The sequence below is a fragment of the Vicia villosa genome, linkage group LG3 (genome assembly GCF_029867415.1).
Source record: "Vicia villosa cultivar HV-30 ecotype Madison, WI linkage group LG3, Vvil1.0, whole genome shotgun sequence".
Taxonomy (NCBI): domain Eukaryota; kingdom Viridiplantae; phylum Streptophyta; class Magnoliopsida; order Fabales; family Fabaceae; genus Vicia; species Vicia villosa.
Genome location: NC_081182.1, coordinates 129,987,369 through 130,012,473, shown reverse-complemented (window position 1 = coordinate 130,012,473; position 25,105 = coordinate 129,987,369). Strand labels below are relative to the sequence as shown.

Here is a 25,105-nt window from a genome sequence, read left to right as displayed (position 1 = left end):
AAGATAACCGTCAACTCTGGGTTGAGTGGGAAAAGACAAAAGATAACCGTCAACTCTGGGTTGAGTGGGAAAAAGGATAAAGGATAACCGTCAACTCTGGGTTGAGTGGGAAGGAAGAATAAAAGATAACCGTCAACTCTGGGTTGAGTGGGGAGAAGGATAAAGGATAACCGTCAACTCTGGGTTGAGTGGGAAAGAAATAAGATAACCGTCAACTCTGGGTTGAGTGGGAAAAGACAAAAGATAACCGTCAACTCTGGGTTGAGTGGGAAAAAGGATAAAAGATAACCGTCAACTCTGGGTTGAGTGGGAAGGAAGAATAAAAGATAACCGTCAACTCTGGGTTGAGTGGGGAGAAGGATAAAGGATAACCGTCAACTCTGGGTTGAGTGGGAACAGGAGACATTATGCAATATCCGTCAACTCTGGGTGAGAGGGAAAAGATAATTAACTCGGAGTTAAAAGATGAAGGGAAAATCAACTCTGGGTTGAACACAAAAATCATCAACTCTGGGTTGAAGGAAGATGAACATGATTGACTTTGGAAGATGACACCACAATGGTAACTTTGAGTGATCTCGTGGAATATCAATTGATTGCTTGTAGGGACCTCATCTGACGAGTAACTTGGCTTATGCTTCATATGCAAATGTTTGATTTATTTGATGCACTTTTGGAGATGCAATGCTATGGATTCTATATGCAGTGTATTGATTGATTGGGGTTTCTGCTTTGTATGGTATAGATTAGGTGGAGTTCTGAACTCTGCTTGATTCAAGATAGGGTGGATGCCCCTGCTTTATTGATGATTGGATTATTAAGGGATAAATGCCAATGAGGATGCAATGACATGTATGATGAATGTATGAATGAAATGATTGTTTCCAAGATATAAGTGGATGGAGGATGCCCTTGCGGAAAGGATCATAGCTTGAAGGATAGAACTTGTGGAGGCGAGGTGTTTGGCTTGACTCCTCGACACTTGTCTCGATATCTGACATTTGATTGAAGATGAAGAAATGATTTGTTTCTATCTTGCCCCAGCTTGTATGATCTTTTGAGATGGAATTTTGATGTGCTTGAATCATGGAGATTTGTAATGGTCTGCCCCAGTGTTGATCATGGAATGATTGCCTCAGATTGAAGGGAATTGTTCCACCAAATGGATTCTTCAGATATTTGCTTTGCGGATAACCAAACTTTGCCCTTGTAAGATTACTCGATGGAACTTCAATGTTGAACTTTCCTTGGTATCAAGTACTTACTTCCAAGTTAGAGACAATTCTGTTTTGAAAAAGGATAATGAGAAATGCAATGCACATGTTAATCTCAAAGAAGAGTTTTATTTGTCAAAAGGTTGTACTGATACTAACACAAGTGACACAGCAACATTAGGAGTCAGTTTGACATGATTTCACAGTTTGCATGCTTTCAGAACGAACCCTGCTTCAATTAGGACTTTTTAGGGTTGTAACGTGGCCGGGTTCACGGTTTGAGAAACAAAGGATAAAGGCTCAAGTTCTACTTAACCCACCCCTCTTCGTGATGTTCTCCAGTCCTACGTTCAGTTAGCTTGACACGAGTGTTCACCTTTCAGGAAGGGTTGTAATGAATGAGGATCCTTTATGGCTTTGATGGAGGTGGCAGCCACCCTTTGATGCTTTTGTTGATGGTCACAACAACTTGTCCCTTGGAGGATTTCTTTCTTGTGCTTTGCCTTTTGCTTTCCCTAACTTTTGCCTGGACAGAAAGTTTCTTTTGATATTGGTGTTCGTTGTCCAGCGGGATATGCCCTAATTTTTGCCTAAGTCATTTGCTTCAAAGCTTTGTTGTTGTTTTTTTTGACTTAGCGGGCTATTGCTTCTTTCTTTTTTTCTTTTGATCATGATTCATAACTTTCTTTTTTTTCTTTTTGTCTCGTTTGGGAACAAGTTGTATGACTTTGATGATTGACTTGTTGAAAAAGTTGTGACTGCCTTTTTCTCAATGAATGAGAGACATCCATTGTGGATTGTGCTCTTCTTCTTTGTTGTGAGAGATAGAATATGATTGATCCTCTGATGGAATACCTGAAATTTGAACGCTCGGTCGCACTAACTGAAGACTACCCTGCCCCTGGTAAAGATTGAGGGTTTTGCATTTTTTGAAAAGAAACTACTACTCCATAGGCTCAAAGGGGTTTACGAAGGTTTCACTCCCTTATAACTCCGGTGTTTAGGAATTGAAACAATGCCTGTACATCCTCAGCAGGATCTTGTTCCAAAAGCATACAATTAGTGATTCATGTGTTTTTGATTTTTTATCATTCTCCTTTTTTAGTTGCTTAAGACAAATGAGTGAAGTATCAATGAACATAATGACAAAGATGAAATGATTTGAGAAAAACATGTATGTTACATTATTTTTATTTATTCAAACAGAATGAGTTTCTTACAATGAGAAGTACTTGATAACAACAAAAGTAATACAATTGAAAGCACAAGAGAAATCTATACAATGACAAGCTTGGTCTTATTTGGATGCAAATGAAATGTTCTCTGACAAACATAAAGTCTTCAGGCTCCATTGGTGGGAGGTGCCCCCTTTAGGGGGCATGGAGTTTTCTGATGGTAGCTTGATCTTATTTGTAATTCCCCATGATTCTTCGTCTATGAGCTCTTGTCAGATATCGGTGTGGAGGAATCGTCTTGACTGATCTTGTGGAGAGGAAGAGTGGTAAGGGTCTTGGTAACCATGGATGCACATGCATGAATGCAAAATGTTAATGATGATGCAAATGCAACATAAATCAGGATCAAGGATCAAGGCCTCTTGGATAACAACTTCTCATGGTCAATAAGATATGGTCGAATCCTCCAGATTCAGAGGTTCGACGTTGCTTTCTGGATAAACAGCTTGTGCATAAGTCAAAGATGGTCGAACCCTCCAGATTCAGAGGTTCGACGTTGATTCTGATAGATAGCTTTTGCATAAGTCATATAAGGTCAAACCTCCAGATTCAGAGGTTCGACGTTGATTACGATAGATAACTGATGTAGAGCTTCTGTATAAGTCAAATGTTCCAGGATCAAAGGTTTGACGTTCTTTTGAGTACCAGGAGGACCAATAGTCACCAGCGGAACATGTACCTGTACCTGTTAAGAATATGATTCCCTCCCCACTCACGGGTGTAGTCTAGGTCAGGGTAGGTCAATATGGCAACCAGCGTTATCAGTTCTCCTGAGATACCACCATTGTTGCATCTACATGCCAACGATGATACCCCATTTGAACCTCGACTGGGCGTGGGTCTCATGATCGCACTAGACAAGACCTGACATCTCATCGGCGTCATGACTATCCACTCTATCCTAGGTATCCTATGTGTCAACTCTGGCCTGGGTATTGGGCCTTTTACCTCATAGAAACAACCCACCCAACCTGCAAACAGATAAAATATGTGGCCCCCACGGGGACCCATAATATAGTCCAAAATGCGAGAAAATAAACATGATATGCGAGCAATAAATAGTCATGATATGCAAGCATAAAATAAATGAAGCGAAGTATAAGCAATATATAAGCACACCCAAAAAACAGACAAACAAACAAAGGCTAGGATCGACTCGCTAAATACGGACCCGCAATAGGTCTAACGTCCCCAGCAGAGTCGCCAGCTGTCGCACGCTCGCGAAAATGTGAACAGAGTCGCCACCAATATATTTATCCCATAAGGGAAAGGAATATCAGAAAACCTAGAATAAGGATAAGAGAAGGTCTTGCGACCAGAGATAAGGTACGGGAGTCGGTTACGCAAGGGGAAGGTGCTAGCACCCCTCACGCCCATCGTACTCGATGGTATCCACCTATGTTTGTTCTATTCTAAGGGTGTATAAATCTAAAGCTTAATTACTAAGGGAATGCATGCAAATGAAAGAAAAGAAACACGGGGAAAATAAGGTTTTTAAATAGTTGTGCTCGCTTAGGCCCCGCGACCCAATGCCTACGTATCCTTTTCAGGAATCAGAGCGCCGTAGTTCGGCTCTTTAGTTTTTTGTTTGTTTTTGTGTTTTTTAGTTGAACAGTTACATTCGCACTCCGCTGCTCGACCTCTGGAGTCTTAAGCTGGGAATGGAGCGGAAATAACGTGTCCGATTAGGAGGAAGAATGCTCAGAAGGCAAGAGAAAGAATGCCTCGGATGCAAGAGAGAGAAGAGAGAAAATTGGTTTGTGTCCTTTAGGTGTAATTCCATGATGGACGAAAACCCACTACAAGGCTTCGCATCACTTCCTTACTTTGTTTAGGTCTGAGCCTTTATTAGATATTTTATGTGTTTTTGGTTGGGTGTCTTTTAAGGGAAATTAATTTGTGACTTGAATCATGCCTTAAAAAGAGTCTTTTTTTTGAATATTTAGAGAATGCACATCGAGGCCTACGCCACAATCGTTTCTCTAAATGAAATACAATTTTTGAATATTTAGAGAATGCACATCGAGGCCTACGCCACAATCGTTTCTCTAAATAACGGTTAAGAAATACACCGAGGCCTACGCCTCAATCATTTCTCTTCCGCTAAGTGGGAAAGAACATACATCGGGGCCTACGCCCCAATCATTTCTTTCACACTAAAAAAGGTATTAGCATGATTCGCGTCGTCCTTTATTAATGTTTTAAAGTTGAAAAGAAAAAGGAAAAGAACTTAATCTAAAAGATGATTCTAAGTCCTAAATTGTCTAATTAAAATCTACCTAAAATTATAGGATTTCAAAGGGAAGACTAACCTAAAAGTTATGGATTATGGGTCCTAAAATTCTAAAGGAACACACAAGTGAAACCACAATTACAAGTAAAAATTACAAGTAAACAATGGTACAAAATTAGTACAAAAGCATGACTTGAAAATATAGCCCCAAACATGAAAACAAATGATTCAAAATATGGTACAAAATGAATTAAAAGATCTATTTATTTTTATGATTTTTATATGACAAAAACAAGAATCCTAATTAAGCAAAGACCTAAAATAAAAGCCTAAACTAATATTTTTGTGATTATTCTTTATGTCAAAAATTGTGTTAAAGTCTCAAAATTCATGGGAAAAAATTAGCTTTTATTCACTAAAAAGACATGGCAAAAAAACTAATAGAACCTAAAAATATTAATGGAAACTGGGGTGTAAACTGAAATGTATGGTGTGAAGAGCAACTGGGCGCAGGGCCCAGGTCTGGCCCAAAGGAACTATTTTTGTTACAGATTTTCTTATGTCAAAAACAGGGTGAGAATGATACATGGGCCTGGGGGTGTAAAGAGTAAAAGTGGCCCAAGATATCTCCTTGTATTGATCCAGTTATTGTTATTCAGAATAATTAAATTAAAAGAAAAACAAATAATTAGAAAAAAGAAAAGTAAACGAAAGATGGAAATTAGGTTTGTACATTGTGACCTTTGGGATTATTGAAGAGCGACGTTCTCCTTCCTCGCAAGACCAAACGGCGGCCGGATACTCTCTTCACTCCACCGTCACCGCGAACACCGACGCCAGTTTTCGTTCCCATCTTACTCGCGTTCTCACTCCGATCTCTTCCTTCTCTAATCCGAAATCACACTCTCCATGCTCGATTCGATCGGAGAAGCTTAGGTGGCGATGAAGATGAACTGAAGTCCAGGGGATCTCACACTTTTAAGTCTTCGATTCCTAGTCTCCGAATCAAACTCCTTCAGCTCTTCTTTCCTTTTTTATTGCGCTTCCTTTCTTGAATCAGATCGAAAGATTACTGATGACGAGGGTTGCGATGTTGCGATTGATGATTGAAGGTTGCTGATGTGATGATGAAGAAAGACGAGTTGAGAGTTGAAGAGTGAGGCGCCAAGGAGATAGTTCAAGTTCAGATTGTGGTGAGTTCCCTTGTATGATTTTTTGCAGAATTGTGAATTCAGAGAAATAGATATCGAGAGTTTTTTTTGTGTATGTTTTCTCATACTTTTTCTTGAATTCAGAAAGATGCAAGCTATGATGATTTGAAGGTTGAAGGGAACGTTTATGGTGATTGATGAAGATTGGTTCTGGTTTTGGTTATGGTTGGAGGATGGAAGATGATGAAGTTATGATGGTTATGGTGATGAAGTGAAGAGTTAGAGATGGAGATGATGAATGGTGGGGAATTGTGGTTCTGAAAGATGGTGGAGACTGAAAATGGTGGTGAAGTGAGAAAAGTGATGGAGAGAATTGAAGGGAAGGTTGAAAAGGTGAAGAGCTCTGTTTATATAGAGTTGCAGCCAATCGGTCTTGAAGGTAAGTTCCCACTCTGTTTCTTCTCTTTTCTGTTATAGCCTGTTAGTTTCAGTTACAAAGTGGTTAGAAGTTAGTTAGGTAGTTACACATGGTTAGGAATTGGTTATAAAGTTAGAAAAGTTAGTTACTTAGGTTTTGGATTCTGTTATGGTTTGTAGGATCAGGCTTGTTAGAGAAAGTCATTCTGTTATTGACAGTTGGTTAGTTTTGTGTATGGTATACTGAATTTGATGTCTTGAATGGGGTATGGGAGTTTGGTTCATTGGAAATAACTTCATTTTGTTTTAATCTTGCTGATATGGGTGGATCCTTTGCAGGTTACTGTTTCAGGTCAAGGGCTTTGGTGCATCAATTTTGGATAGCTCCATTGTGGGTCGGGAACGAACCAAACTAGTCTTAAATTATGTTGTGCAGGTTATTGGTGCAACCCTTTTTTGCATGGGGCTTGTGTGCAAGTTCAGAAGTTGAAGATACAAGATGGAAGATGGTTTAAAGTTTGCAAGCTTGAATAATTAATGAAAATAGAAGTCTGAATAAGCCGAAGGGTGGAAGTGAAATTCTGGTCAATGGTCAACAGTTTGACTAAAAGTCAACTGTTGACCTTAGTCAACTTTTGGTTTTTTTGTATTTTGAGAGGGACTTCTGAATCTTGATGTAATTTTGACTCTTAGAGGGATCTTTTCCTCTTTTCTTTTTTTTGAATAAAAAATGAGATTATGCATATCACCTTGAATGCATTTTGTATGACTTTGATTATGTCTTGGCAATGTGGACTTGAATTTCAAGGAGCTAATCATAAATGAATCCCGCCGATTGATAGAATTTTCTTGAAAATACGAATGATGTTCGCACAAATCTTGATGAGGACCTTTGAATCAATTGTATACTTTTCATAATTCCATAATAATTAGATCACTCCTGATTGAATCTTAAATTCATAATAATTTGTTCTTGAAGCGACTTTAATATGCATAAGACCTTAACTTGATGTATCAGAAGATAGATAAACTCATCATCCTATTACGCAAACCACGAGTCATTTCCTGTATCTCAATCAACTTCAGGAACCCCTTTGAATCGATGAAAGATAGAATAGGGAAAATATAGCCAGAGAATATCACAACACATCTTGTTCAAATGATGACCATAAATACGTGAATATTTACAAAGAGCCCCAAATGAATCCTTACATCTATGATCCTTGCTCTCATTTCCCAGTTATTGATAAATGCATGATTTTATTGATGACCTGATGGGATGATAATGTAGATGAAATGGGACAACATAAGCCAATTTAAAAATGAAATTAGATGGGCAAATTTTGGGGTGCAACAGCTTTTTTGAAATGTCGCGGTAAGCAAGAGTCGCCACCGACTTTTATTTTATCCACATTAAAGAAAGGCTAAAAGAACAAAAAAAAACCTTTAAAAGAAATTTTGAGTTCGGGGGGTAATTTATACAAAGGGAAGGTGTAAGGCACCCTTTGCATCCATGGTTTTCCAGGTGCTCTTAATTGCTTTGCTCTTTAGTTTTCAAAGGTTTAGAAATGAAATAAGACTTTAGCTTGTAAATAAGCGTAGCTTTTTGAAGGTTTTTTAGAAAAGAGTAGAAAAGGATTTAAACTAGAGCAAGCAATTAGGAACTAATTACCTTAACTTTGTAAAAGGGTTCTTTTAGCCTTTCAGGGTTATCCATACCATAGGAGGGTAGGAAGTCCTTTTATTTGGAGGTTGAAGAGTCGTCGTAGTTATCGTTCACCATAAGATTGTCACTGCCATAAAGAGGGCATGTAGTCTAAGGGAAGGATAAGAATAGTCATTATTAGGCAACCAAGAGGACACCTCAGCGATCGAAAGGGACTATCACATCATATTTGTAGGCAACCTCGACGGACGAGATCATATAACCGAATCGAAAGCAGCATCATTGGGACATATGATCTTTAGTGATGAACTGGGGGAAACATTTGCTGAGGCGTCCTCGTATTCGAGGGACTTGACTATTATGTACTGAAAAGGCAACAAGGCAACAGGCAACAGGCAACAAAAAGGGTAACCATAAAAGGTGTGTGGGTGCACAATCACGTGATTCGATTCAGATAATTATCTTGTAAATTAATTATTCTAATTTAGTTCGAAGTTTTCACGCCCTAGAATTACTAACCACCCAGTTATAATAACGGTTTAAGTGCCTTCAAGGCCACACAATACAACCCAGGAGCAGTTACAAAATATAGCCATGGGGAAGGGGAAGAAGTAATAATATAACCCAATAAAGCAATAGGTTTAACACAAGTAATAATTAAAGAAGAATCGAGTTTAGGGTTATCGAAGGTTTGAGCTTTGATCAGTTGGTTAACCCTGAAAATCAATGAAGAACAAATAAAAGGGGGTGAGTGTAGGAGTAACTCATTGACTATTTAAAGTTAACCCTATTTTGGGCTAAAGGCAAAAATAAAAATTAAAATGATATTTAAACAAGAAAAGAATTAGAAACTTAGCTGTTTCGATCTGGTATGGCGCGTTATCGGAGGATCTTGGTTAACCCTGAAAAGTTGCACAAAGAAAAGAAATTTTTACTGCATGAGTGATCTAACGACAAACCTCGCAAACCCCGATTTAGGGCACAAGTTAACCATGGTTAATAAAACAATAAAAACCAAATTAATTAATTATTGGTTTTCAACCTAATTAATTAAATCGGCAAAAAACAAATTTTCGATTAAATTGTCTAACCCTAATAAGCATTTTAATCAATTAATAAAAAATATTAAACTAATTAAACAATTAAACAATTAAACAACTAAATTAAATTAATCATTTAATTATTTAAATCAAATAAAAATTATTTTTAATAATTAAATCCAATTAATCATTTAATTATAAAATAAATGTTATTAAAAATAAAATGATTATAATTTAATAAAAAACAAGGAAAAAAATTAAGAAAAAGAAAACAAACGAAAAAATTATGTAATAAAATAAGAAAAGAAAAAAAAATTAGGAAATACTCAGCTTTGATTAGGTGTGGTAAGGCTTTGCGTGCCCATGATGCACCTTCAGCTCCGGATGCGTTGGATCAATCAATCTGGAGATCTGATGGCGTTAGAGAGGTGCGTGTATCGTACATGAGTGAAGGAGAAACACTAGATCTGCAAATAGGTTTAGATAAAGAAAATATTATAAAAGTTACGTAAGAGGCAAGGATCGAACCCCTGCCCTTGCATGCTAAACGCTTTAAGCCACACACTAACCACCAGGGCATGTTTCTTTTGACGTCAGTTGAGTAACACGCATGGGACATAAGCCAACGAATAAAAGGAGACGGACGTGAAATACGCGCGCAGCCCGTATTTGAATTCTGCCAATGGGATGATGCCATATCTCATCTTCTTCGTCCAACCCTGCAAAATTTAGCTATGGATTTGCTATGATTTTGGCTATGACTTTTCCATAGCTAAAACTTGCGAATTCAAAAACTCACGCAACAAGCACAATAACTTACAAACAGCAACCCTGATCAAACGTAGGGGACATCACGAATATAATAGACCCCTTAATTCAACCAGAGAACGCCTCTAAACGGTTTCCCCAAAAATCAACAACGCAACCCTAGCTATGGTGATTCTCGGTACAGGCAAGCAACGGTCCAATTAATTATGCATAAACAACAAGAATATCAACACGATCAATTATATGCAACCAAAATCAATTTACGCATCATGAATCATGGTATTCGACTTCAAGAAAATTAAGACAAACCGTGGGGTATATGAGAGGGATCCTGGACGCGTGAAGACTTGATGACGATCGACACAGCTTTAGTGAGTATCAATGAACGCGTTAGGATCAACAAGAGCTCTTGAATCGGCCTGCAACTCTGAATTCAAGTTTGAGATTTTCTTGACTTTTGAAGAGCTTGGCTAGAGTTCTTGAGGCAGGGAATTTGTGAACCCTTATGCATGAGGTTTTTTCAATATATATAGATGGAATTAGGTTAATATTCTTGGACCAAATCCTTTTGAATCAAGCAATTGGAAATTGACTTTAAATCTTTCTAAATTAGCACAATTTCAATCCAATCAACCTCTTTCCAATCTTCACGAATTTTATACTTAATATGAGGTATTTGAGTTATTAGATTTGATTGGAATCACAACAAATCATATCTTTTGTATTTTTCCTCATTTATTTGATTTAAAACATCTCGTTAATGAATTAAAAAATTCAAATAAAATCAAATATTAATCACAAATTCGTGGCTTTGAGATTGAGTATCTTTGATGACTTGGGGAACAAGATTGAATCAAAAAAGATTGGGCCTATTTGCATAAAAACTCACTTTGGACCACTTTTACTTCACATTTTTCCCTTTGAAATTGCCCAACTTTGACAAGGCATATCCCCCTCAATTTTTAAGATATGGAGGAGTTCTAGGACTTTTTGGAAACCTCAATATGTCCTCTACAAGCCACTTTGGAAGTTTTTTTCCATTTGAGGATTTTATCTTGATGATATTGGCTCTGACAAAAAACTGCTTTTGGTTGACTTTCAAAAAGGACCTATAATCTTTTGAAGCACTTTTATACTTGGCATGTGAGAGACAAAATTGCAGAGAATTCAATTTCCTTCAAAATGAGCTTTGGATGAGAAATTTCTGATGTTCCATGTGGGAGTTATGGTTGGTCAAAGTTTAGTTGACTTTCTCCCATGAAAACCCTAATTTAGAAACTTTTGGTTTTGTTGATTTCTGATCTTTTCTTGATGAATCATGATCAATCCTTGATCAAATGATGAATGATGCTTCAAAATAAGGTTGTTGACAAAAAATCAGAAGTTTTGACTGTACTTTGAGTACAGTTGACTTTTAGGTCAAACAAGTCGATTGTTGATTTTCTGAGCAATTGAGTGGTCAATCCTTTGAATTGAAACCTGAATTTTGTCATGGAGATAGTTTGAAACATCATAAGCCATATTAAATGCATTGGAGCCTTTGATTCATTCATTTTCTTCAGAGAAATCAAGACCCTAATTCCTTGAGCCATTGTTTTAGGAAGGTGTGTCCACTTAGGTCTTGAGCTGTTGATACTTGGATGAGCTTGAGTATAAAAATGTGATGGGAGAATTTTGGGGTATGACAGAATGGATGCACACATATCACATACTTACAACACCACCGATCCGATGAACAACATCGTCTCACATAACTCAACATAGTTATCACCAACAAGTATGTACATGTATCAGGGATTATTCATAAGAAGCAATCATCATCATACGATCAAAACAATCACCACATGATCACATTATCAACATTATAATCATGTTGTCACAACATCACCACTTCAATCATATGAACACCATTATCATATCTCGACTCCCCACACAGTGCATACGACAATAATACACTCCACAATTATGTACCAAGTACATCAAATCAACACAACAACAATATGGGATTTACATCATCATAATACCACGTATAACACATCCATCAGAATTTCACATATTGAATTATCCACCATTGGTATAACATACACTCATCATGTAACAATCATAACAATACATAGAAATTATCATTCATCAATTCCATGTATCACAATTAGCACATAATACACAATACCCATACATGTTATTCTTAAATAACATTAATCCACGACATGCACAAATACAATTACATGTCATTTTCAAAACCACATAATAATTAAATTATCTAGTGATAATTAATTTATTTTAATCATAAAGAGCATTTCATTAGCTTCGTAACGCTTCAAACGGCACCCAAAACGAACTTGCGGATCAAAAGTTATGAGTTTTATAAAAACAAGTATTTTTCAAAAACGTACAGCGGTAACCGATTACCCAAACACCAGTAATCGTTTACTGAGACTCAAAAACTCAATTTTGCTATTTTTACAATGGGTAATCGATTACCCACCCTATGGTAACCGATTACTTCGAGTCTGCAACCCAAAATCACCATTTTTACAGCACTTGCATCACTTCCAAACCATACCAGAACGTACCATAACGTATTGCAACATCAAACAGCATCAACAAACACAATTTGGCATGTTTATAACACATTTCAAACATCCAATTACTACCATACACAATCAATACAAACAATTCAACAATTCTCTCAACCCTAACATCCTACAATCTAAACATAACTCAATTGATACAAACAACATGCTCAATCTATCCTACTATCTATAATCCCATAATAGAAGTTAAACGGAAGAGTCCCCCCTTACCCGAAGGTTGATTCTTCGTTCTTCCTCTCTTTGCACTTCCTCGCTTCTCTGCTCTTTCACGTTCAGAGTTCTCTTCTCTTTTGGTTCTATTTTCACAAATCCTTCTTTTTTCTATTTTACGAAAATAAGTTTATCATTAGCAATGGGCTTCACAACTAAAACCCCCCTTCTACTAAAAGCGACACTGGCCCATTAGCCTTATTTTCCATAATTCTCCAATAAATCCAATAAAATGCCAAGTAATTCCAATAAATAATTTAATTTCAATTTAAATTAATTAAGGGAAAACATGGGGTGTTACAAATTTGGTGTGAGGAGGAGACTTATCCTCACCGTCTGATTCAATTGTGATGCTTTCAGGGCAGTTTTCCTCTTTTTTTGGAGTTGGTGGTGGCTTTCGAGTATTCTAAAAGGAAATATGATAGAATTACGTAAAAAAACTAAAGTTCTACAAGCCAGGAGAAGAATGGTTACCACAGTTTTTGGTTTGGTGATGTTGTTGGAATCTTCACTAGTCTTTTTATCCTTCGAAAGGATAACAGACTTTCGAGTGTTGGCAGCATGCTCTTTGATGTTCTGTCTTCGACTGAGAGCTGTAATCAAGACAAAAACAAGTTAGTATAAAAAAAGGGAAAGAATCAATCGAAAGGTTTCTCTAGTTCCAAACCTTCGGGTATTGGAGTTAGAAAACGAACGTGTTCGAGCCCAATATGAAGATGCCCTTTGAAACTGTCCATGGTATGCTTAGTCGGAACTACTCGTTCAACACGCTTTTTGGATTCCTCGCGAAGGATTTTGGTAAAATTTCCACAGGCGAACCAGTCTGGAGATGGGGGACTAAATGCCACGCCAAAATCAGCACTAGGTAATCGTGGAAATTTTGGAGGATACATTTTGAAAGCCACTTCATAACGCTGTTCAGGACAAACGTACGAGGGCAACTTCAATTTATCCAGATTTTTAGAAAACTTTTCGTGTAAAGTAAAAGCGGCTTCACCAACATTTCGACTAAGATCATCTGGCCTATAGAAAGTTTCAAAGAACTTTTGGAACGCTTGTATCTCTTTAATGTGTGTTGAAGTACCTTTCTGGAAACGTTCATGCGTAGAAGCAAAAGCTGCAGTTAGTTCGAGCGAAAGACCAGCAACATCAAAGATTTTTTGGTTTTAGTAGTCAGCCCACCATTTTTGAAAGACCATGGTGGTGTAAAATGAAGGTTCGAAGGAGATAGGATTAAGGGAGGTGACGCCAATGTATCTGGCAGTTTTTGATTCAAAGCTCTCTTCGGTCGAATACATGGTGTGCGTTGTACCCCAATTTTTGACCACTGATATTCCACCATATTCCAAATATTAGGTTATCATTATTATCATTATCATCATGGATATATCATTTGCTAACCAAAAAATACAAAAAAACGGTTGTTTGTTGCTTATGTCCTAAGACAGGAGACTGATCAAGAGGAAGCTGAGCAAATTAGGGTTTTGAGGGCCACAAGGAAGTCCAAAATTCTCCTATGATTCAAAGTGTTTTCTCATCAATATCCAAGTCAAGATATAGCCCAATTCAAGATCAACAATTCTCAAGATCACATGAGGCCCCAAATTAGGGTTTTGACCTAATCCCACTAGAGGGTTGACTTTTAATCAGGACATGGCTCCAAGGCTAAAACCATGATTCAAGGGCATCCAAATCAACATTATAATCCATACGTATCACTCACTTGAAGAGGAGACCTTGATTCATTTGGAAATCACAAAACTGCAGTTCATTTGGAAAAAGTCAACTATGTGAGTCAACCATTAACTTTTGAGAAAAATGATCAACTATGAACTTTTGAGGATTCAAATCATCATCATATGATTATTAAAGACATTTGGCCAAAGAAAATCAAGAAAATTCATCAAGAATGAAAAAGTTAACAAAAGTCAAAATTAGGGTTTTTAAATGAATTTGACCTAATTCTAGGAACTCCAAATTTTGCTTACAAACTCAAAAATCTCCAAACATGAAAGTTTTAGATCTTGATCAAACAAATAACTCATCACATTGCAACTTTTCGCTTAAAATGATTATTTTGAGAGATTTTGGATTAAGAAGGTTTATGTTCAAAAAACTTAAAAAATTTCTGTGTTTTCACCTAGTTTTTTCTCAACTTTAAGGCCTTTTTTCTCCATGATCCAAAAAATTTTGAGGAAACTTTTAACAAAGTACTTGAATTATGTAGCAAAGGCTTTTCAAAGAGATCAATAGCATGAAAATCCATGGCTTGAGCTAGGAGATATGATTTTGTGAACAAGACACCATGACACTTGAATTTAAGTCATTTTTATGAAGAACATGAAGAACAAGTTTGAGATTTGTCGAAAATCTAAAGGAATCACCCAAGTACAGCCCCTCTAATTTGTTTAAGAGGCCATAATCAGAAGATTACACTCTCTTTTGAGCTATGATCCACTTGATTTAAGCATTGCCCATTGAAGTTATCCATTTCAAGACTAAAGGCACCACTTCCATTTTAGAAAAGAAATGCTTTTTGCTTTTTCAATGCATTGAGCTACTCCCTTGTTTCTTCTACACGATACTTCACATACAAGATCAGAAGCAACATGTTTGAAGTGAATACCAATCCAAGCATGCTTGTACTATGCATTGGAACCATGTTTGCAACCTTGCTTAAAAAACAAGTTATGAGGCCTTAAGTCTCCATGTGATCAGATTCAAACCCTAATGTTTTCCTATAAATAGAGACCATTTCTACACTTCAAGACACACAAGAAATCACTACCAAACCTCTGAGAAACTCCCTCAAATCAGAATTGGCTCAAAACTCCATTTTTGAGCTTTGAAGTCCTTATCTTCGAAACTCTCATCCCTTGCAACCTCTGCTCAAAACAACCTTTCAAACACTTTCCAAATAGCATATAGACACTTCTGTATGCATTAGAACTCAAGTGAAACACACAAAATAAAAACCTCCATTTATAACTTGTTCATCATTGTAGGTTGAGGTCTGTAGGATAATCCAAGTGTTTCCAGGTCAAAGTGAGCATTGCAATAGCTTCTTGGTGCTTCAGGGAAGCTAACTGAATCGTTGGTTCATTCCCAAGTCCTCTCTAGCTCGATACTCGACCTCATTTTCAAAGGTGTGTAGTTCATCTATGAACACCTTGAATGGAGTTCAATTTATGTGTTTCTTGATACCAAAATGCTTGTCTTAGCATGCTGAATGATAGCCCTAACATTAGGGATTGATTGTTTAAATTCATAGTTTAATTTAGAATTTAAGTTTTTAGGGTTCATGCGTTTTTCCAGAAATTCATGTTTGTTGTTGATTATTAGTGTTAATTAACCTCATGGTTGGATTCCTGATGAAATTTCAAGAGACTTATGGGTTTACACTTTTGCAAATGGTTAAGAAATGAAGGAATCAGAAAACAACCATGAAGGTTGTGTTGTTGTTGCCGGCGCGAGAAAGAAGATGAAGTTTCATCTTCATTTTCAAACTTTTAGTTTATTATATTTTTAACTGCGTGCATTTTACTTACGACTTCATCGTAACAGCTCACTTGGCCATCACACTTGTACCTAGCATATTTCCCAGGTCTGGGGTTCGAATCCCCCTCGCCCCATACCTTTTTTTCTATTTTATTTTGGGTTAAATAAGTTTTTGGTCCCTATAAATATTGCAGTTTCATTTTTAGTCCCTCATGTGTTTTGGCAACGGTTTTAGCTGATTTTGGAAATAGTTTTTTTTGTAAAAACCGTTACCTAAAGGCAGGGAGGGACTAAAAATGAAACTGCAATATTTATATGGACCAAAAACATATTTAACCCTTTTATTTGTTATGTTTTCACCACTTGCTATGTGTTATTTTGAATCGGGCTCACTCTTTTATCACCAAACGCACGCTGGCCCAGTGGTATTAGTTTTGAGTAAAGGGTTAAAGGGTGTGGATTCAAGCCCTAGTAGCAACAAAATCTTTCTTTTTTTTGTAACTAGTTTATTTTACTTTCAATTAAACTTTGAAAAATTATAACAAATGGAAAAATAAACCTTTTTGACTTGTTCTTTTTTGTATGTTTATTTATATATTCTATTTTAATATCATGAATTAAAAATCCAAAAAATATTTATTTCTCTATTTAAAAATTAATCCAAAAATATATCTTTTATATTGAAAAATCAACTAAAAATCTCTTTGTTTTAATTATTCGTTTGAGAGAACTTTGTGCACCTTTGTAAATATTTGTTTAGGGTTAGAGTAAGATGTCTTTGACTTTTTTCATGTACCCTTAGACCATTTCACTTAAAGAAATTGGTATTTAACAATTAAAATCAATTAGGTTTAGGTGTTTATGATTAAACCCTAATTTGAAAACCCTAATCCCAAAAACCTAGGTCTAAAACCCTAATCCAAAATACATGTTGATCTTTGTTTATCCATGATTAATTAGGTTTGTTATCTTGTACATTCTTGTTGATTTTAATCCTTGTCTTGTACTTAATTGTTTACCTTAACCATTATCTTGTTAATTTCTTATCACTTGTTATGTATATATGTTGTTTAATTAAACCCATGTTTAATCATCATATCAATCATTCATCATTCATACATGAGCTTGAAACCAAGGGTTTAGATACATAAATCTCTTATTTACTGATTATCATACTCACTTGTTTGTTTGTGTCACTTGATATCACACACACACACATGAGGTGTCCATTATTGATCGCTTAAGTTTGTTGTTTTTGTCCAAAAGGATGGGAATGATATTGACTAAAATTGTCAAGGTACTCAAACTCCCTTTCCAATCTCTCTTATATTGTGTTTAAAGTATTGTTAAAGCTTTTTACCTTTCCTTTTAAAAGGTTTAGTATTGTTAGACCATGACTGGACTGCCACGTTCTATTTTATTTTTTATTTTTCATTTTTTAAATACTAAATTATTTTTTATTTTTTATTTCATTTTTAAACAATTATGATTTAATAATATTCTAGAAAGTCCTTCTATTAATATTTTTTCAAATCGGTTTTTTTTTCCTATTTATAAACCATGACTTGACTGCCACGTTGTATTTTATATTTTATTTTTCATTTTTTAAATACTAAATTAATTTTTATTTTTAATTTCATTTTTAAACAATTATGATTTAATAATATTCTTAAAAGCCAAAATTGTTTCTTATAAGGAATTGAACCCAAGACTTTTAAAAAATGTCTTAAGTCTTTACCACTAGGCCGATATGCATTCATGACAAATAATTCCCAATATTGTTAATAATATTAAATAATTCTTAATTTAAAACAAAAATTTAAAAATTTGTACCAATGGGGTGTCGAACCTAACTCCGATAAATGATAATCATTTTATAACTAGTCAAATCAATTTCTATTATTAATATTTTTAATGATAAATACTTAACTTGATAATTTAGAACAAACGTTTACTTATTTCAAATAACACACAAATAAATATTTACTAATTTCAAATAATACACCAACTTAAAAATAAAATTTTCAAAATGTAAATCCTCAATATGTTTAATCAATTAAAAATAAATTAAATTATATGTAATTGAAATCAAATAACACACTGATAAATATTTACTTATTTCAAACTAATTCAAATTAAATAATAATTAATTAATTTAATAGTAATTCAATTAATTGTTAAAATATTTAATCAATTTAAATTAAATAATCAACTCATTTTTAAAATTATTTAGTTAATTCAAACTAAATAGTGATCAATTAGTTTAGTAGTAATTCAATTAATTATTATTTTATTTCATTAATTAAATTTAAGATTTAAATTTTATTAATTTTGTTTTTTAATTTTTGTATTATTTAAAAATATTAAATATTTATTTGTTTGTTATTTGAAATAAGTAAATGTTTGTTTTGAATTATTAACTTAAGTATTCATTATTAAGAATATTGACAATAAAAATTGATTTGTTTAGTTGTAAAGTGACTATCATTTAACTTGAACGGATGTGGGTTTGAGACCCTAGTGATACAAATTTTACCTTTTTTGTTTTAAATTTAGAAGTATTTAACATTACTAAAAATCATAAGAATTATTTGTCATAAATGTACATTGTACTAGTGGTAAAAGACTTAAAATATTGGTTAAAGGTCATGGCTTCAATTTCATATAGAAAACAATTTTGGCTTTTTTGATATTATTAATTCAGAATTGTTTAAAATAAAATTATAATTAAAAATCTATAAGAATTAAATCGGGTCATTTTTTTGTGAGAGACTAATTTAGGTTGTGTAATTTTTATGGCAGACCAAAATAAATTTTTACTCTTAAATTTTAATGTAACAATTGAAAAACATGGTAATATTTCATAAATATTGTAAAAACTAAAAATTGTTCTAGAAATGTTTAAGGAGACGGTTATTTATCAAGTATTACAAAGAAAATCATTATCTCAGCAACTTTTAAGAAATGAAAACTAAGAAGTGAAGATATGTAATAATGAGTAGTTATAAATCACAAATTACATTGAACAAAATAATTTACATTATTTACAACCTCTAACAGCATTTTCAAAACAAGACAAAATTAATTAGACGTAGATCCCGGACACCGATCCTCCTAATCTTGTTTTAGTTTTTTTGTCAAAAAATCTAACACAAATGCATAATTGCATACCGTAGGATTCAATAAATTTGCTAAACTAAAATAATTTGGAACAATATTGATTGTCCGTGTCTATACTGTATAATATTTCTGTTTTGTATTTCATAGGATTCTACACGAAGAGATATTAGAAGCCTTATATTAGACTAAAGAAAAAAACATATAAAAGAAGGTTTGCTTAAGCTTGAGTCTTACTCAGAAGTAAACATTTTGTGAACATATGACACTTTGCTTTTCTCATGATATGATATGTCTCACTCACTTCAAAAGCAAAATTGAAGAAAGGAATAAAATATTACAAATTGCAGTGAAAATTAGAGTGGAACACACACATTAGTTTTTTATGTATATTAATAAACAAGGAAATTATAGATATTTATCAACAATATTGCATTTGGTATTTAATATAGTATTGATAAACAAGAAAATTGGAGATATTCATCAACAATATTGCATTTGGTATTTAAACGATATTGCTACTTGTAGTACTTTATATGCTTTTTGTCCAAAAAGTTTGAAAGTATAGAATTTGATTTTTAATTGATATGATATGTCTCGCTCACTACAAAAGCTGAAACGATAAAAAGCAAAGTTGAAGAAAGGAAGTAAATATTTTACTATTTGACTTAAAAAATGAAAATTAAAGTTGAAGATACACATTAGTTTTTAACTAGTGAAGGAGTGCAAGTATCAGGTCGGTAGTTAACAACTTTCTTATCATTTAGTGTGCTTAACAATGGCTTGATGTATTTAGTTTGAATTTAATATTAGAAATATCAACGTGTTCGTATCTATTCCATTAGATCTGTATATTGAGTTTTGTGCTTTATAATATGGATTCTACACGAAGAGATATTAGAAGTCTTATATTAGGATAAAGTAAAAAAAAGAAGGCAGCTTTTACTTTAGTACAACGTAAAATATACCAGAAGCCTTATATTATATGTTTCTTAGACACTTGTAAAGCTGGAAAGTTGAAGAAAGGAATAAAAATATTACTAACTTAGGGACACTCCAAATGATACTCGTGTATGCTCAATGTTTTTCCAAAGTATGAGATTCATTTTTTTTCTTATATAAGAGAATTACACTTCCACTTGTTCATTGCAGCAACACTACCTACTTTCATTCTACATTTCAATCTTTAAGAATGGCACATAATTTTTCCTCTCTAAGCGAAGATCAATTTTCTCGTGATGATGAAAGTAAGTCTACACTTTCCTTATATATTGAACATTTAATAGCTTTTCCACATTTTGTAATTAATTATGGTATGTTGCAACATGAATATATGTAGTTGTGGAGTTAAGTCAGCTAGGAAGGGAAGAAGATGAGGAAAGTAAGTCTAAACCTTCCTTATATTTTGACACTCAATAGCTTCTCCACATTTTGTAATTAATTGACGCATGTTACAAAATGAATATGTGTAGGTGTGGATTTAAGTCCGCAAGTATTGAAAGATGACGATAGTAAGTCTAAACTTTCCTTATATATTTGACACTCATTAGCTTCTCCATATTTTTTCATTAATTAACGCAAGTTGCGAAATGGAATTATGTAGTTAAGGAGTTCCAGAAGAAAGTAATGGCGAACAAATGGGGTAAAGTAATTGAAAATTACAAAGCTGATAATAAGTATCACACGGTAGAAATAAAGGGGAGAGGAACAGCATTGCATGTGGCAGTAAACGTTGCCCCAAAACATGTAGTGCAAGATCTTATAAACGCAATAGAAAAGCATGATGATAACAGTGGTAGTGTGAAAATAAGGAATGAAATAGGCGATACACCTCTTCACCTTGCAGCATATAGAGGACTCACAGATATGTGTGAAGCTATAATTGGAAAGAAAGGTGAAAGGAAAGCTTTGATTCGAGAGAAAAATAAAAAGGGAGAAACACCACTTTTTTGCGCTGTGTGTGCACATAAAAGTTTAGTGTTTCTTTACCTAAAACAGTTTTATCCTAGGGATCTGGAAATTGCTGTCGATGGGAAACAGACTAGCATCCTTCACGTTGCCATTCAGAGAGAAATGTTTGGTTAGTTTACTCATCTATATATATATATATATATATATATATATATATATATATATATATATATATATATATATATATTATAAACCTCCAAACTCACTTTTGAATCCTCGTCGATGCATTAACCTTTAGCTTGACAACATAATAACTTATTTTTGTGGTAAATATTTATTAACTATACAATTCAATATTGAAAAATTGTTTTTACAGTTTTATCCTTTTAAATTATTTAACTTTTTAATTAAAATAATCAATTAATTCTCATTGGAATTTAAAAAGAAAATAAAAATCAGACATTACACGTTGTCATTAATAATAATAATAAACTTTGTTTGTTGTGCAACAGATTTAGCTAATATAATAATGCATTGCTACAAAGAACTTATTACTAAGAAGGACAAGCATGGCAACGTTCCTCTGGCAATTCTTGCTACTAGGACATCAGCCTTCAAGAGTGGAAGTAGCCTGCCGTGGTGGAAGAATATTGTGTACTACTGTAAGTGAAACATACTTACAAGTTACAAATATTATAAAAACTATTATTGAACTTGAAACTACCTGAATATACCAAGATAACAACCATTCCGTATAAACAGAAAGAAAACTGTAGAAACCATTAACATTAAAGGAGCTTAGAAACACCATACCACTTTCCATTGGGTGAAACGAGATAGCATGGAAAGCCAAATTATATTTTTTAGCATTACTTAAGCCTTTCTGTCAAATGTCATGAATAAATATTTAATGTTATTTACAAAATTTTGGTGATAAAGGTGTTCCTATAATCCATAACGACGAAATTACTATATTGGAATCGTTTCTAAACAAGGATGAAAACAAAGAGAAAGAAAATGAAAAGAAAGGTATGCTGATGAACTAGCTCTTATGATCTCTTTTCCTTTATTAACTATTAATAGTTCTCAAGTTTCCTTTTCAAGTATATTTGACCCAATTTACTTATGACATTATTGTTGCAGTTATTTTACAGTTTCATTTTCAATTATAACAATTTTTAGTTAGTTGTAGGGTCAGTTATAATTAGTTGTAACCACTTGTTTTAGTTCGAGCAAAGCTAAGTTTATTAGGTCTAGTCTATTTTTCATTTTCATTTTCTTTTCCATTTTATATGAGAATTTTGATGAACTGATAAAACAAAGTAACTTCTTAGTCTACTTATTGGAGCTCACTATTACTTTCTAAAGATGTGTCAATTTTGCAGATAAAGGATGTGATGATATTTGTATAAATTTGTGCCTTCGGCGCAAATCAGTTAGTGAATTAAAAGGGAAAGACAAGATACAACATCCATCATCAGTTACCACTTTAGAAGAATACTACGGAATAAAAATTTCTAAAAAGTATGTACGACCTTCTAAAGAGTCTGAACTCGCATGGACAGGCCTATCAATTTTGGGTAAGTATATTAAGCCCTTTGAACATTAACTTTACATGCTTTGATTTAAGTATACATTTATAGTGCACTCTTTTATAAGTTTGTTTACATAACTCGATCAATTAGTGATCTTTTGCTTAACTAATTTTGCAGGCTTAAAGGAAATAAGGACTATTAAAATGAAGCACAAATATGGTGATCTGCTCTTTAAACAATTTTTGAAAACTGATGTTCATTCATACATGGGTTATGACGATGATCAAGATGGTAACAAAAAAACTGATCACAACTTGAAATCTGAGGCTCTAAAGAATCAAGATTATCCCGAGCGCCAACAAAAGAGAGGTAAATAAAATAACCATACGTAAAAACAAATTAATGAAGATAAAAATACGATTAAAACATAAAGAATGAAATAATCATTATTTGTATATTTTCAGGTGATACCACAACTCAAAAGACAAAAGAAAATAAAAAAATTGATGATTCAGAAAACATTGATGGAGAAGATACAACATTAATTGCAATAGTTAAAAGTGGCTTTAAAGAAATTATGGATGGACTTGATTCTACTGTACCTATTACATCTGATAAGAGAGGATTATTACTGGCAGCGATGAATTATATTAAAACTGGAGGCAAGAGTGATGTAAACGACTATTCATACTTGATTGCAGCAAGTAATGGAATAACTGAGATGGTGGAAAAGCTTCAAGAAATTATTCCGAGTGTGGTTTTTGAAACTAACTCTAATAATGAAAATGTATTGCTTTTGGCTGTAAAGAATAGGCAACCACGTGTTATTCAAATGTTGACGAAGAAGTTACTTCCTGAAGTCTTTGATCACCTAAGTCTACAATTTGATAAAAATGAGAATACCATGTTACACTGGGCCGCATATACATCATTCCAGAGAGAAAATACTTGGAGGATACCTGGTGTTGCGCTGCAAATGATGTGGGACATCAAATGGTATAAGGTATGTTTATAGTTTAATCATAATAATAATATTTGAATGCGCGTAAAGTGGACTACAACAAAGTGCTCCCAATTTTCCAAGGTTATAATATTACCAAATATGGTCCCGTATAATTTTTCAAAGAAAATGATGGTTAAATAAGGTTTTTATTTTGTTTTGTTACGGTTGAATCATGGCTAGCCTAGATAGAGCCCGCAAAATTTTGAGAGTCCTGATTTTATTTATAACTTTTCACTATTTTTTTAAATGTCACATTTTTTAAGTAGCATTAACATATATTTTCTGGTATAGTACATAAAAGAACTAGTACCAGAGCATTTCAGTAATAGAACAAACGAAGATAAAAAGACCCCAAGTGAAATATTTAAGGAGCACCACAAAGAACTTTTAGAAAAAAGTGTTGATTGGTTGAGAGACACAGCAGAATCATGCTCAGTAGTAGCAGCACTCATTGCTGGTGTATCCTTTTCAACATCAGGCAGTGTACCTGGTGGAAATCAACAATCAGGAGAACCAACATTAGCAGGACAACCTGCATTTGAAGGATTCGCTATATCTTCCTTAATTGGACTTTACTTCTCTGTCACTGCACTCATCATGTTCCTTTCTATACTCACTTCTCGAAAAGAAATCGACGACTTTCGTTTAAACTTGCCAATGAAGCTTCTTTTTGGCTTGAGTTCTCTCTTCGTATCCATTGTTTCTATGTATATTTCTTTCTCTGCTGGACATTTTTTTGTGCTCAGTGATAAATATACAAATGGAGGTATATTATTCTATTTGTATATTTCCATTTCCATACCTGTCGCATTCTATGCAGTTGTGCAGTTTCCGTTATTCCTTGACCTTGTTAATGTTATTTGGAAGATGGTTCCACCATCAAGTTTTAAGGGTGTTCTTCTATAGAGGTATTTGTTGTGTTGTATTGTTGTTTGAAATAAAACTAATGATTTTGGTCTGTATTTGAATACTGGTGTGATTGTAGTGTAATTTGACTCTTTTGTATAACTATAAGGTGTGAAAGAATGTTATGGTTTGAATCTTTTGTATAACTATAATGTGTGATAAAGATTATATGAATTTTCAAGTACTTCTTATCCCATTTTCCATACATAATACATATTATAAAAACGTTTATGCATTCTTATTATTCTGTTAAATAGTTGTATTTATAAAAAATATTAAATTATTTTCTATATAAAGTACTCATAGAATAATCTTGATAATTTTTTCTTAACTGAATATAACATAAAATTGTTATCCTTTTTTTTAAGCCAAATATATTGCAAAGAGAACTATGTGTTCTCAACCGGATTACAAAAGAGAACGAGACCAAGCTCGAAAAAAAGAAAGATTACACACAAATTGCATTTCAAGATAAATAAAACAAAGGAAATTTGCTAAATTCGTAGAAATTGCAATTTGGATGAGTATTTTTTTCGATGAACATCCATCTCCAAACCGTTGCTTTGATGCTCCACACAATGTCTAAAACGTTCCACATATCTTTTCT

The 25,105-nt window shown here is 33.8% G+C and overlaps 1 protein-coding gene across 1 annotated transcript; it reads left to right on the top strand.

Moving 5' to 3' along the window:
- Window positions 1-20,303: 20,303 nt before the first annotated feature.
- LOC131656653 (uncharacterized) lies at window positions 20,304-24,635 on the top strand. Its single transcript, XM_058926301.1, has 10 exons — window positions 20,304-20,390; window positions 20,483-20,524; window positions 20,616-20,654; window positions 20,747-21,223; window positions 21,567-21,716; window positions 21,994-22,083; window positions 22,440-22,634; window positions 22,767-22,958; window positions 23,054-23,592; window positions 23,884-24,635. Exons 1-10 carry the CDS (start codon window positions 20,336-20,338, stop codon window positions 24,496-24,498), a joined length of 2,394 nt encoding a protein of 797 aa, XP_058782284.1. The 5' UTR covers window positions 20,304-20,335; the 3' UTR covers window positions 24,499-24,635.
- The last annotated feature ends 470 nt before the right edge of the window (window positions 24,636-25,105 follow it).

Coding starts and splice junctions, on each gene's coding strand:
- LOC131656653 (XM_058926301.1), top strand. CDS start 20,336: ATGGCACATAATTTTTCCTCTCTAAGCGAAGATCAATTTTCTCGTGAT. Junction 21,224..21,566: donor CATTCAGAGAGAAATGTTTG/GTTAGTTTACTC, acceptor GTTGTGCAACAG/ATTTAGCTAATATAATAATG. Junction 23,593..23,883: donor GGGACATCAAATGGTATAAG/GTATGTTTATAG, acceptor TTTCTGGTATAG/TACATAAAAGAACTAGTACC.